Source organism: Gavia stellata, chromosome 32, assembly GCF_030936135.1.
Source record: "Gavia stellata isolate bGavSte3 chromosome 32, bGavSte3.hap2, whole genome shotgun sequence".
Taxonomy (NCBI): Eukaryota; Metazoa; Chordata; class Aves; order Gaviiformes; family Gaviidae; genus Gavia; species Gavia stellata.
In genome coordinates, this window is record NC_082625.1 from 1,053,875 (window position 1) to 1,067,272 (window position 13,398).

Genomic DNA, 13,398 nt, shown 5'->3' on the forward strand with positions numbered 1-13,398 from the left:
GACGCGGGGCGGGGTCCGTCCCTCGGCCCCCGGGGGGGTGCCGGGCGCTGGGTGCTCCCCGGGGAGCGGGGCCCAATCCGGCGCCGTCCCCCCCCCCCCCAGCCCGGCGCCGCCGCGGGGCTTCGAGTGATGGGGAGCGGCTGCAGCGTGGGGCGGGGGCCCGCGCCCCCCCGACGGCCGAGCACGGCCCGCAGCCGCGGGGCTGGCGGGGCGCGGTGCAGTGGCGGCGCCGGGCCGTGGGGTGGCACGGCCGAGCCGGCCGGGAAAGCGGCGCCGGGCCGGGATGCTGCCTGGGAGGGTCCCCGTGCCCCGAGCCCCGGCCCCGCATCCCCCCCTCCCTCTCTCCCCGCGTCCCTGCGTTCCTCCATCCCTGCATCCCTGCATCCCTGCATCCCTGCGTTCCTCCATCCCTGCATCCCTGCGTTCCTGCATCCCTGCGTTCCTCCATCCCTGCGTTCCCCCATCCCTCCATCCCTGCATCCCTGCGTTCCTCCATCCCTGCGTTCCCCCATCCCTCCATCCCTGCATCCCTGCGTTCCTCCATCCCTGCGTTCCTCCATCCCTGCATCCCTGCATCCCTGCATCCCTGCGTTTCTCCATCTCTGCGTCCCTCCATCCCTCCGTCCCTCCATCCCTGCGTTCCTCCATCCCTGCGTTCCTCCATCCCTCCGTCCCTGCATCCCTGCGTTCCTGCATCCCTCCATCCCTCCATCCCTGCATCCCCACGCCCCAGCACTGCTCAGCACCGCCAAGGAGCTGAGCCCTGACCCCCCCCCGGCGGGGAGCAGCGCGGGGGCCCTGCCCGCCGGTTGGCAGCACGGGCCTGGGGGGCTGCAGCCGGGCGCAGCGGCAGCACCGAGGCGTGCGGGGGCTGAGCGGCCCCCGCACCCAGCGCCCACCCTCCGCACAGCCGCCCCGCGCCGGGGATGAGGCAGCGCCGAGGGGGACACGGCTCCGCCGTGCAGCGACGCCGCAGCTAACGGTACGTGCTGGGTTCCCAAATCCGACGGGGTTGCAAAGAGCGAGGGGCTGCAAGGCCCCGCGGCGGGGGACGCGCTCCCCGGGACGGTGGGCGTGCTGGATGTCGGGGTGGTTTTGGGGGTGACCGCGGGAATCGGGGTGCAAATACCCCAGTGTGTCCGTGCGTGGGGCACAGCCTGGGCTGGGGGCTCCGGGCCCGGCCTGCCAGGCTCTGAGAAGGCGAGGCAGCCCCAGAAGGATGGGGATGGGGTGGGAAACGGGGGGAGCGTGGGGGCCTGGTGTGACAAGCTGGGGGGGACATGACATAGGTGGGGGGCTATTATCTCCGAAAAGGCAGCGTACGTGCCCGGTGGGAAGCAGATTTGTGGCTGCGACTTTATCGCGCTCGATAATCCCGAGCACTGCTTTTTGCTGGGCCATCTGGGCGCTCGCACGCGGGGGGGCAGCGAGGCGAGGGGGCCGCGGCGATGCTCGAGTCTCCTCTTCCGAGCAGCTGGCGGGAGCTCGCCACCCCCGGCCCACCATGCCCTCCTCCAAGACCGGCAGCGAGTACTGGATCGACGGGTCCCACCGCGAGACAGCCCTGGAAGATTTCTACGTCGTGGGCCCCGAGCTGGGACGGTACCGGCTGGCGGGGGGTTGGGCAGGGGCTGGCGGGGGGGCAGGAGCGTGTGTCCCAATCTGGGCTGGGACTGGCCCGGCGGGGAGCGGGAGGGATGGAGGGATGCAGGAAGGGATGGAGGGATGGATGCAGGAGGATGGAGGGATGGGTAAGGCGGGTGGGATGGAGGGAGACCCTGTCCTCACGTAAGCTGGGGCTTGGGCTCTGTCGTGGCGCTGCAGCAGGGGTTTCGGGAGCGCTCACCGAGGGTTTGCAGGATGGGGCCCGGGTTCCCCGTCTGCGTGGAGCTGTACGTTTCTCACCCCCGTGGTGGGGAGCGGGTCGTGGCGTGACCCGTCTCCCCTCTGAGCAGCCCAAGGCTTAGGGGAGGAGGGCGATGAGCCTGGCACGGCGTGGGGCCGCGGTGGGTCCCTGCCGCAGCAGCCCCCTGCGAAGGACGGGTAGTGTGAGCCCCAGCAAAGGGACCCAGCCCTAGGGGGGGGTTTACTCCCACATCTGGATTTGTCCCCCTGGATTGGAAAGCCCCACCGAGGGTACCGGCTGTGTCCCCACAGCCGTGGGGTGCGCGGTGGTGCCGACGGGAGCTGCCTTGGCAGACACCGGCTGCTTGGTGGAGGCTCTTGTGACGTATTTATCAGAGGTCCTACTGTAAATGTTCTCGGAGAGGGAGCATCAGGGCTGGCGTGCCAGGTCCCGCGGGTGCTGTGTGCCATTTCCCGGGGCTGCCAGGAGACACGTGTTCTAAACCCGCCCGAAGGCAGTGCCCATCTCTGCTTCCCTGGCGGTTTGCCCTCGCCGCTGGCACACACCGCTCCGGCACTGCCATCCTCTGCGGCAGCTCGGCCCTTTCCCAGCCCTCGTGGGGCCCTCAGGATGCGGCGTCTGGGGGGGACCAGGGACGGTGCCACGTGCCGGCGGGCCCAGGATGCTGCCAGTGCCCCATGGGCCACGACGCATCCCGGAGATGTCCGGGCCCAGTTCCCATGTCCCGCGGAGGAGAGCGGCAGCGCTGGCACCGAGGACCTCCCGTGCTGGGAGCGCTCCGAACCAGAGGGCAGGTGACAAGGGGCAGCCGGTGTCCCAGTGTCCCCAGGGCAGGGGGGTGCAGGGGGGTGCTGGGAACCGGTGTGTGGAAAGTCTGACCGTGCTGTTTGAGGGGGGCTCCGGGCTGAGCCGGCAGAGAGGAGGCAGTGCCGCCCGCCGAGCCCTGGCTCTGAAGCAGACGTTTTCAGTGGTGGTGGTTCAGGCTGGGCCAGCCCCAGCCATCCGCAGGGCTTCCGTCAGCAGAGGAGGCTTTGAGCCTGAAAAACAGCAGCTTTGGTAAAAGTGGGTATTTAAGGCTTCTCACTGAGGTGTGGCCGGTGTCAGCCCAGGGCTCGGCAGCACGCAGCCCTGCACAGAGGGATGTAGGACAGAGGGACAGACTCTGAGCCCCCAGACCCCTTTCAACCATCCATCCATCCATCCGTCCATCCATCCATCCCGTCTCAGTGTCCAGGTTTAAATCAAACCGGTTTTGGCCTTGGAGCTGTCCGCTCGCAGCTGCACACCCGGTGCATTGGGCACACGGTGTGATCCGGGGTGGTGGGAGCCCCCTCACCGTGCACAGCTTTTGCTCAGTGCCTCTCTGCTGCGGTGCGCCGATGCTGCCCGAGCCACCGTGCCGGACTGCGAGGTCGGATCCTGCTCTGGCCTTAGAAGCCACAGGGAGCAGGGGACGGATGGAGGGAGCGCGGGGTGGCTGTCCCACCGGCTGTGCTGCCGGGCCAGCGGGGAGGACCCAGCCTGATGTGCCCTGGGGGTGACTCAGAGCAGCCTGGGGACTGCTCTCGGCCGTCGCGGCGTGGCCGTGGGCACCAGCGTCTGGCGGGGTGCTGGTTTGGCTGTGGGTTCACACTGTCCTCCCCACAGGCCGGCCCCAGCACTTGGCAGGCTGCACGTGCCCTGACGCTGGTCCAGGCTCTGTTGGCAAATCCCATTGTTCGACATTTTCCAGTTCATCTGTAAAGCAAATGCAATTATCTCCTGTTGCAGTCAAGGTTGATTGTGGATATTTATTTGAGGCCTTAAGCAGCAGCGAGCGGCGGCTGCTGGGGCTGGCGGGGCGAGGGGCCAGGGTGTAGCGAATGCCGGCACGAATCCAGCCGCTGCCGTAATTGGGAAGGCGCGAGGGGCAGCCGGTGCCACGCCACGGGCACAGCAGGCTGCACCGTGTCTGAGGAGCAGCCCCAGCACCTCCTAAATGCCGAGCCGAGGGCTTCTAAACGATCCTGTTAGCAGCAGGAATCAGGCTGCAAATTGTCCGTGTGGAAAAATCTTTCTGGACAGCGGGAGGGTGAGAGGCGCTGTGTCCGGGCTGGGATTCAGCCGTGGTGAGGTGGCGGAGGGACGAGGAGTGGGGGCTGCCAGGTCCTGCCCCCGTGCCCAGGCCGGCTGGGAAATTAGGATAATAACCAGGCATCCGCTGCGCGTAGAAAGGCGGTGGCAGGGCGGAGTGCTGCTGGTGTACTGCAAAGCACCCGGCACATTTGCGAACCGTGCCTGCCGTGAGCAAGCCCCGGCTGTGGTGGGGCCGCTGGAGCCAGGGGAGATGCTCGTGGCTTTGTCTCCTGCTAGAACCACGTTATTGTTGCGGTCGCAGCAGCAGTGATGCCATTTGGGGTTCAAACTGAAGCCTTCTGCCCATTTTCCTGAGCTGGAGAAGCGGAGGATGATGGCCACCTCTCCCCTCCAAGCCTGAACAATTTGTTTCCAAATTGCTTTTTATTTGTGAAATAAAATTTCATAGAAAATGTTGAGCAAAAGGAAGAAAATGTTTTGAAAATGGCCCAGGTCTCGAATTGCCAGGTTTTGCTGGCCCTGCAGCATCCTCAGGCTCTGTGGTACCCGCTCTGCCGTTGCCATGGGAACGCGATTCCCAAGTTCAGCCGGATGAGTTGCAAAATCCGCTCTCGTTTTTAAAGCAAATCTCTCTCTTTCACAAGAGCACCCCAGGGAGCGCCGGCAGGGCATTCGGCATGCGGTGCTGCAGCAAAAGGTCGTTTGCAGCCATGCTGTGGGTTGGTCTTGGTCTCAGGGGAGATTTTGGTGCAAAAAATGGCCCCTGGGCGCACGGGGCTGGCCTTTCGGGTCGGTGCCTGCCTGGGCCGGGGGCACGGGCAGGCGGGGATGCCGTGCGCCTCGAGGCAGAGCCTGAACTCGGTCCCAGAAGACGGCGAAGCCAAAGAGCAATAAAATGCGGTCGATTACTCAGGGGCAAGAATTAATCTGCTCCGAGGAGCCAGGCAACAAAGATGATATTGCAAACGAGCCCCGTAATGGCCTGAAGCAATGGGTTGATTTCACTGTCCAGTGGTTAGAAAACGTTATTAACCAGATCTAAAAATCAGTGGCAGCTGAGGGGCACTGCTGGGGGGTTAACGGGAACCATCCCTCTTGTAACTTGGAGCGGTTTAACCTGGCGGGGAGGTTTTGCGGCAGTGCAGGATCGCCCCGTGTGCCGTGGCCTTGCCGGCACTGCAGGGATGCGGCTGGGGTGGGGACCCTCGCAAGGTCCCTGCGGTCCCTGCGGTCCCCGCTGAGGTCATCCTCGCGGCCGCAAGTGGGGAGAGGGAGGCTCCGTCCTGTCGTGAAAGCCGCTTAAGGATTTAACCCCCCCGTAGGACTCGGTTTTAATTAAGATGGCTTTACCCGGGAAAGCTGGAAACGACGCAGGGAGGGAGGATGCACGGGGGGAAGACGCACACTGAGCTCCCAGGGTCTGGTGCTGGCAAAGGTTGGGGTGGGGGGCATGGGGTGAGCAGGACCCCGCTCCGTCCCGGCCGCATCCAGGCCACCTCTCACACCTCCGCCCTCCCGCAGGGGAGCCACCTCGGTGGTGTACAGCTGCAAGGAGAAGGGCACGGGCGCCCCGTACGCCGCCAAGATACTGAAGAAGACGGTGAGTGTTGGTGGGTGGGGGGCTGCAGGGCTGGGGGGGGGGGTCTCTGCTCTGCTCCCAAAGCCCCTTGGCACTGGTGGGGCACCGGGATGGGGACGGGGCTGTTGGCCGGGCGTCGCTCCCGCGGTTCGGGGGGCCTGGATGGAGAAAAGTGCCAGGGTGTGGGCTGGGGGTGCAGCAGGCTGGGGGGGTGGGTACTGGGTGCGTGAGAGGGGTCTCTGCACGGTGGGGGGGCTGGACCCAGACCCGGCAGCAGAGGTAACGCCACCTCCGTGCGGGCTCTGCTTTCCAGATTGACAAAAAGATTGTGAGGACAGAGATCGGGGTCCTGCTGCGGCTCTCACACCCCAATATCGTGAGTACGACCCCACGGAAAACCCTGCCTGCACCCTATGTCCCCTCCCTGCCTTGCAGACGGGCTCACGGGTGCCCAGTCCTCGCCGTGGCACAGTGCCTCCCCACTCACTGCTGCCTGAAACTCCTGGTCCTTGCAGCACCTTTGAGCTTCCCAGCTCTGATATCGAAGGCCAGGGCCCCCCTGTCCTTCCGCCCCATCCCCTGGCCTGAGATTTCCATTTGTAAGCAATTTCCATCGAGCAGATCAAATGAATACCACAGAAAATTGCCCATCTGTAATGAATCCTGCAAGGGGAGATAAAAGGCGAGGATGGGGCCGCGGGTGCTGGGTGCTGCGTCCCCACACGGCCGGCCGCTGTTTCTCTTGCTCAGCGCTTCAGGGGATAACTAACGGCAGCTCGGCTGGAACGATTTGCAATGCCCAGGAGCGGATCTAATCACCGCCGGTGTCAGCAGAGCCGGGGCCGCCGTGTCGGCCCCTCTGCAATGGCAGGGGGCTCGGGGGCTGCATGGCCCCCATCCCCCCACCTGCCAAAAAGGCTTTTGGCTGCTTAGTTCTACCAGCAAATTGCAAAAGCATCTTGGGGATGACCTGAGTTAAAGAAATAACACAAAAAGCCACCTGGCAGCTGCCTCTGCGGCGGCGCTGGAGGCTGGGTCTGTGGGGGTGCGACAGACCCCGCTCCAATTGATTTTGTGGCTGCAACATCGCCGGGACATCGCCGGGACATCGCTGGGACATTGCCTTGCCGCTGGCTCTGCTGCCCAAGCTGCCATTTTTTTGCAATATGGCTCAAACCCCTGCGCACGGCTGCTTCCAGCCCTGCCCACGTCAACCGTCCTTAGAACAATAAGGCTTTGCTCTCTGGAGGAGCCCTGGCGGGGATGTCCTTCCTGCCCGCCCGCCGTCATCCCAAACCTTGATGCATGAGATGAAGCCAAAGGAAGTCCAAAAATGAGGATGATGGGGGCAATGGGCTGGAGCCGGGGCATCCCTAAGCCCCTGGGCCAACTCAGCAAGGCCTGCCTTGAGCATTGGGGTGTTCCAGCATTTTGGGTCAATCAGGCGCTTCAGCCTTTTCCACGGAGACGCTCCCCCATTCCAGGACATTTGGGCAGATGCAGGGACAACAGCCAGGATGGGGATCACCCGCTCGGAGCAGCCCGGGAGGATGCTCGGGTGATATCAGCCGTGGATGGGGAGAAGCTCCTCTGAGGGGTTATCAGAAACGCAACAGAAAATTCAATTTCTGCCCTCCCTCCTCCTCTACTCTCCTGGCAGTGGCACCACGGAGACGCAGAGGAGGAACCAGTCGGACAGATTTAATATTTAAATCACTGAGTTTTCCGTAGGGTTCTGCTCACTCCCGAGTTCAAGTGATTTCTTGAAGAAGAGATGCTCTGTTTCATTATTTACGCTGGTGCCATCTATGCGCTCGCTATCGTTCAGCACCAACCTCAACAGCGGATGATAATAGGATTGTAAACTTTTGAAGTTAATAGGAAAATTATAGTGCTTCCGTGTATTATTATAATGCAATAAGCTGCCACATAGTGTCTCTCACCCTGCGGGGTATCACGGCTTGTCACCCAGCCTATGAAGGTAATGATTAAAGCCCCATGAAATTCGCAGTGTCACAAAAGTCTTAAGAAGCATGAAATTCTCTGTTTTCCATAAAAATTTTTTTTTTTAAAATTGCATTTTGACGTATTTTTAAGAGAGACCTGTTAATCCCAGATTTGCTGCAGTGGCACAAAGGTCTCGTGCAGACAAGCTCACCTCGCATGGGAGCTAAAAAACAAAAATCAGGAGAAAACCACTGTTTCTTTAGTGTCTCTTCTGCTGCCAAATGGTCCAAGGGACATTTCCAAAAGCGCCCGTGGGGTCCCAGAGCCCCGATCCCAGAGGTGGCTTTGGCCCCTCGGGACTCTGTGCGTCTCTCCTGCGTCCGTGCAAGTGCAGACGTGCAGGATCCGTCCCCGGTGGGATGAGGGCAGGGCTTTGCTGGGGGTCGCTCCCACGCCACAGGGGTGGACGGAGGCACCTGAGGTGCCAGCGCGGCCGATGAAGCTGCAAAATTAAAAAGCTTTTGGTGAGCTCTTCTTCCAGCTAACGAGCTTGAAGACATGAAGAGGATAAAGGCACCTCGTGCCCGTCTCTTCCCATCCCCAGCATTGTCTTTAATGCATGATTAAGCGAGCAGGGCTGTTCCAAACAGTAAAAAAAATCATGTTCAAACAAATAAAAAGGCAAGGAGGGAAATGTGCTGGCTGCCCCACTAAACCCCTTACACCCCAGCAGCCCGGCACAGCCAGCCTCCGCATCCCGCATCCGCATCCCACATCCCTCCTGTCGTCCCTTTCAGATCAAGCTGAAGGAGATCTTCGAGACGCCCTCCAAGATCGCGCTCATTCTGGAGCTGGTGACAGGAGGAGAGCTCTTCGACAGGTACGCCCGGCCCCGCGATCCCCATCCTGGCTGCTCACGAGGGGGGACGAATCTCACCCCGATGGCAGGGGAGAGGATGAGGATGGAGGGGGCTGATGCACACCGTGGTTGGGGGGATGGGGGGTGAGCGGGGGTCTGTGCGGGGCAGGGCACTGCCACGCTGACCCCATGTGCCCGCAGGATCGTGGAGAGGGGTTTCTACAGTGAGCGGGACGCGGCCCACGTTGTCAAGCAGATCCTGGAAGCCGTTTCGGTAACGTGCCCCCAGCGCGTGTTCCTCCCGCAGCCCCTGGGGACGGCCCAGCGAGGAAGTCTCTGCATGGTTCGGGAGTGTCGCTGCGGGGGCTGCACCTTCCCAGATACCCCTGGGGAGGGGCACCCAGAGCCACACCATCCCAAATATCCCTGGGGAGAGGCACCCGGAGCTGCACCATCCCAAATATCCCTTGGGAGAGGCGTTTGCCCACTCGCCCTTGGCCCACCGAAGGTGTCGCTGGCGGAGGCGCCTCTTCCGCTCTGCGTTTTGGGGGGCATGAAGGAGAGGAGGGAGGAAGGTCAGCGCTGTGCTGCATCACAGGTTGGCTGGAGATGGGGTTTCTATGGCAACGGGTTTCCAAAAATGGAAACTCTTAACAGGAAACGTCCTTCCCGTGCCCCCGCGGCCGTGCCGGCAGCTCCGGCACTGCAGGTGTTGGGTGTTTCCAAAGGAATAGTCGAGCGAGTTGGTCCTGTGTTTGTGCTGGGTCCCGGATCTCTGCCGCCTCTTCCCGAATTCCGTCTGAGGCAGATGGGGCTTCCCTGCCCCTTCCCTTCCTTCCCGCATCCCCGCTTTCTCTCTCTCCGTAGTATTTGCACGAGAACGGAGTCGTCCACCGCGACCTGAAGCCGGAGAACCTACTCTACGCAGACCTGTCCCCTGACGCTCCCCTTAAAATCGGTGGGTTTGCCAGGGGCCCTGCCAGGGGGGTTCGTGGCACGAGGGCCGTTAATGGTGCCTCTCCCTGACGGCAGCGCTGCTCCCCTCTGTCCCTCCAAGGTGACTTCGGGCTCTCCAAGATCGTGGATGAACAGGACACCATGAAAACCGTCTGCGGGACGCCGGGGTACTGCGGTGAGCGGGAGGGAAGAGCTGCGGGGCGGGAGGGAGACTTGGGGAGGCTGCTCCCTGCCTGAGGCCATGCACAGCTCAGTGCAGGGATGGCCAACGGCTGTGCCGGGCTCGGGAGACGCTGCCGGTGCCCAGGAGGTGTTTCCTCTGCCATGAGGTTCCCACCATGGCTGTGCCGCCGGGAGACCCCCAGACCCGTGCATTTGAACCCCAAACTCTGCTTCCAGCCCCCGAAATCCTCCATGGGTGCCCGTATGGCCCTGAAGTGGATATGTGGTCCGTGGGCGTCATCACCTACATCCTGTGAGTAATGCTGCCGGGGCCCCTTGAGCAGTGAAACCGCGGCGGCAAGACGGTTTACTCCACCTCAGCCTGCCACGAGCAGCTGGCAAACGCCAGCACGGCTGTGCCATGGGGCCCAGGCGGTGGCATGTAGCTCCTCTCTCCCATGCTCGCAGGCTGTGTGGCTTCGAGCCCTTCTTTGACCCACGAGGGGACCAGTACATGTACGGCCGCATCCTCACCTGCGACTATGAGTTCGTGTCCCCATGGTGGGATGAAGTTTCCCTCAATGCCAAGGACTTGGTGAGCAACCCAGCGCCGGGGCTCGGGGCTGCCGAGTGCGAAGGCTTCAGATCAATGCTTGTGAAGTAACAAAACCAGGGGCTTTTGACAAATGAAGCCTCTTCCTTGGGTACAGGTCAGAAAATTGATTGTCTTGGACCCCCAGAAGAGACTGACTGTCCACCAGGCTCTGGAGCATCCCTGGGTCACTGGGAAAGCCGCTAAATTTGCTCACATGGACAGCACGCAGAAGAAACTGCAGGAGTTTAATGCCAGGCGGAAACTGAAGGTAAGGTAAAACAGCTCCGTTAACCCCCGGGGCTGGCTCACGTTCGCGGCCCCCTTGCAAACAGCTGTGGCCACCGAGAGCCACTGTTGCTGGGTTTTAAGGATCCCCTGCCCCGAGCAGATAAATGTTCAGCGACATGTGGCAGCTCGGGGGGCTGGCTGGCTTGGGGAGGGCGGTGAAGGACGATGGAGCAGCTCCTTGCGCAGCTGCGTCCCCGGGGAGCAGCAGCTGGGCTGCCCGTGGAGGCAGCTACTGCTGGGAAAAGCCCTGCCGGAGGCGAAGGGCAGCACTTCCCAGCTCAGTGCAGCTGATGGAGCGGGCGCTGCCTCCCCTTCTGCACACTCCGGGGGCTCAAGCACCTCAGGAATGGCATCAAAGGGGAGAAACACATGCTAATAACTGCTCACGCTGCTGTACCTTTGCAACAGGCTGCCATGAAAGCCGTGGTGGCTTCCAGCCGCTTGGGCAACCACGGGCACCACGACTGCTCCCGCAGTGGGCGCAGCCAGGGGGGCCCCCGGGGCACCTGCCTGCCCCAGGAGACAGGGACCGCCGGCCCCGAAGCCACCACCACCGAGGACCGCGACGCTTTCCGGAGCGACTGCCCGGCCGTGTCCAAGGTTCCTGTGAATGCTGCCGGCTGCAAGAGCTAACACGCTCGGCGCCGCTGGCGGCTCACCGCGGCTTCGACAAGCAATACCCCACTGACCCTTGGATGCTGGCACCGGGAGAGGCGGGGGAAGCCGGGGGGAACAGAAGCGCCCCGAGTATAGGTGTGCGTCGGGAGCCCGTGGTCTGTCGTGTGGAGCATCCTTCTTTAGTGTCCTGTTGCCAGTGCAGTCGTACCTGGTCGCTGTGAGTGTGTGTCTGTACGGACCCGACTGAGGAAACAAGGCTGGTGACTCCGTCTTCCAACAAATTAAACGAGTTTTGGCCACTGTGGCTGGAAAAGATGCCAAGCGGCTTAAAAACAAGGAGAAAACAGCAGAAAAAGGATTTCTTTCACCTTCCCTACAAAGGCAGTAAGTTGTCTTTACGACAGAGTTTTGTTCAGTTCCTGTAAATAGTCCTGAAAGGTTTATTTGCTATGGGGAGAGGGTGCGTCTGGATTATTGCTGACCATTGACGTTACATCTACAGTCGCTGTTACAAGACCCAGCTGTAGGTTTACTGCTGTATTAGACAGGGTTTGTAGGAGCCTTTGAAGCCAGCTGTTTGATCCTATCCGGAGAAAAAGTGTTTGCCAGTGGTTCCTTTATTATCTCTAGATGGTAGATGACCTCTGCGTGATTTGTGCTTTGGTTCCACTCCAGTTTCGTTTGTTCCCAGTTCAGTCTTGCTGTGGATACATGATGGTGGTACGATTGTCACGAACCGGAACGCTGGCTCGTCCGGCCTCTGTGTTGGCATTCCAGGTTATGATTTACACAACGAGTTTTAACGAAGAACAATGCAACTCTTTCTACGGCACGTTGTAAGACTTTGTAACATGTAACGGTGCTGTTGTTTCTTGATTGAGGACAATGAGTTTATACGTATTTTGTTTGGTTTTTTAAGACGAATGAAATCAGTTGACAATCTTCTTGAAAAGGAATTTTTTAGGCAGTTATTTACCAAGCCACAGGATAAGCATTTGCAGATTTTAATACAGAACAAGTAATCGGACAGGAAAAGCCATATTACGCATGGGGGATTACGGAAAGCCGGGCGGCTGCTCCGCAGGCCCAGCTGGCGCGATCCAGCGCGAGGTCTGCTAGCCCGAGGCAATGACCGTGACCTGCACCCCTCACAGTTTGGGCCATATGCGTATAACAATGTGTTTGGGCAAAAAAATCTCAACTGGAAAAGAATGAAATTTGTACACGAGGTTCATTTGTCCGGGATGGGGACGTAGAACCCAGTACTTGATAAAGGAGGGGCTGCAAACAGAAATTAAAAGTTTGCTGAAGCTGAAAGTTGCTGTTACAGACAGCCGGCTCAGCGCAGAGGGTGGGTCAGTGGCTCAGAGCTGTAATCAGAGTGGCAGGAGTGCAAATGTGACACCGCGACTTTCATATTTACTTACAGCACAAGCAGAAATCGTAAAGACTACGTGTAAGGGCTGATCCGTACTGTATGAAGCTCATTTATGTTTAGGGTGCCTGTAAAGCTGAACGCAGAGGAGAGATCGGATGTTCAAGAGGGGTTTTTAACTGGAAAAATATTTGGTCTCAACCAGAAATGTGCTTTTTTGTTTAACTAATGGTCATACCTTCAACGGGGAAGCAGATGCACAGGGAGATTCCACTTCAGAGAAAGCAAATGCTGATAAATGCAGGAGAACGCTTCAGCGAGGGGAAAATTGTTTCTTTTGCTTTGCGTTTTGCAGGTGGGGCAGTTGTTTTCTCTCCTTTTTTTAACCTAGAGGGCTGAACCTTGCAGCGTGCTGAACTGTGTCTTTATCCCACGCTTAGGGTGACACTCGCTGTCCTTCAGACTCTGTGATGTGTCCCCATTCACTCCAGCGGGGCCAGAACTCCAACTTTAAGACAAACCCGGGTCTTAAGGGACTATTTTATATCCTTTGACATGAAATACTTATTTAAATGCCTTGCAGGACCAGGCCAGGGTGCTCAGCACACCCAGAGCCCGTGAAACGGGGACCGATGCTGGGAAACGCTGAGTAACCTGCCCGGAGACCACTCCTGGTCCTGCAGAATAATGGGAAATGAGGTATCCATTAGGTAACAGCAAATAAAAAAGTGTCTTCAGCCATGGGAGGCACACGAGGGAAAACTGTAAGCAAAAAAAGGAGTTTGCCTCTTATGTTCTATCAACAAAGTATTATTCCACAAGTATCAGTACTTAAAGGTAGAAAAAAAATGTACTCCTGGGAGTCAAGCTAATAGGAGGTGCCATTTTGGTCTGTATACTGTTTTCAGAATGTGTTTTCATAACTTACTACTTCAGTATAGTGGTGACATTTCCGATATTGCAGGTATTTATAAAGAAGCATAGACAGCTAATAAAGTATCAAACATCAGAATGTGGGCTCCGTTTTCACTGTTATTCTCAGAATACAAGGGCTAAAAACTGGTAGGGCCAATAG

General features: G+C 59.7%; 1 protein-coding gene across 1 annotated transcript; it reads left to right on the top strand.

Annotated features, from left to right (window-relative positions):
• The first annotated feature begins 1,504 nt into the window (after positions 1-1,504).
• On the top strand, positions 1,505-10,963 carry LOC132319832 (calcium/calmodulin-dependent protein kinase type IV-like). The gene is made up of 11 exons (XM_059831615.1): positions 1,505-1,602; positions 5,465-5,543; positions 5,836-5,898; positions 8,267-8,349; positions 8,530-8,602; positions 9,196-9,286; positions 9,386-9,460; positions 9,685-9,760; positions 9,916-10,042; positions 10,158-10,310; positions 10,739-10,963. Exons 1-11 carry the CDS (start codon positions 1,505-1,507, stop codon positions 10,961-10,963), a joined length of 1,143 nt encoding a protein of 380 aa, XP_059687598.1.
• Positions 10,964-13,398: the final 2,435 nt, after the last annotated feature.

What these genes read in the sequence shown, in the direction of transcription:
- LOC132319832 (XM_059831615.1), top strand. Translation starts at nt 1,505, where the DNA reads ATGCCCTCCTCCAAGACCGGCAGCGAGTACTGGATCGACGGGTCCCAC. An exon ending in CGGGACGCCGGGGTACTGCG is followed by an intron (nt 9,461 to 9,684) that starts GTGAGCGGGAGG and finishes CTCTGCTTCCAG; the next exon opens with CCCCCGAAATCCTCCATGGG. An exon ending in ATGCCAGGCGGAAACTGAAG is followed by an intron (nt 10,311 to 10,738) that starts GTAAGGTAAAAC and finishes CCTTTGCAACAG; the next exon opens with GCTGCCATGAAAGCCGTGGT.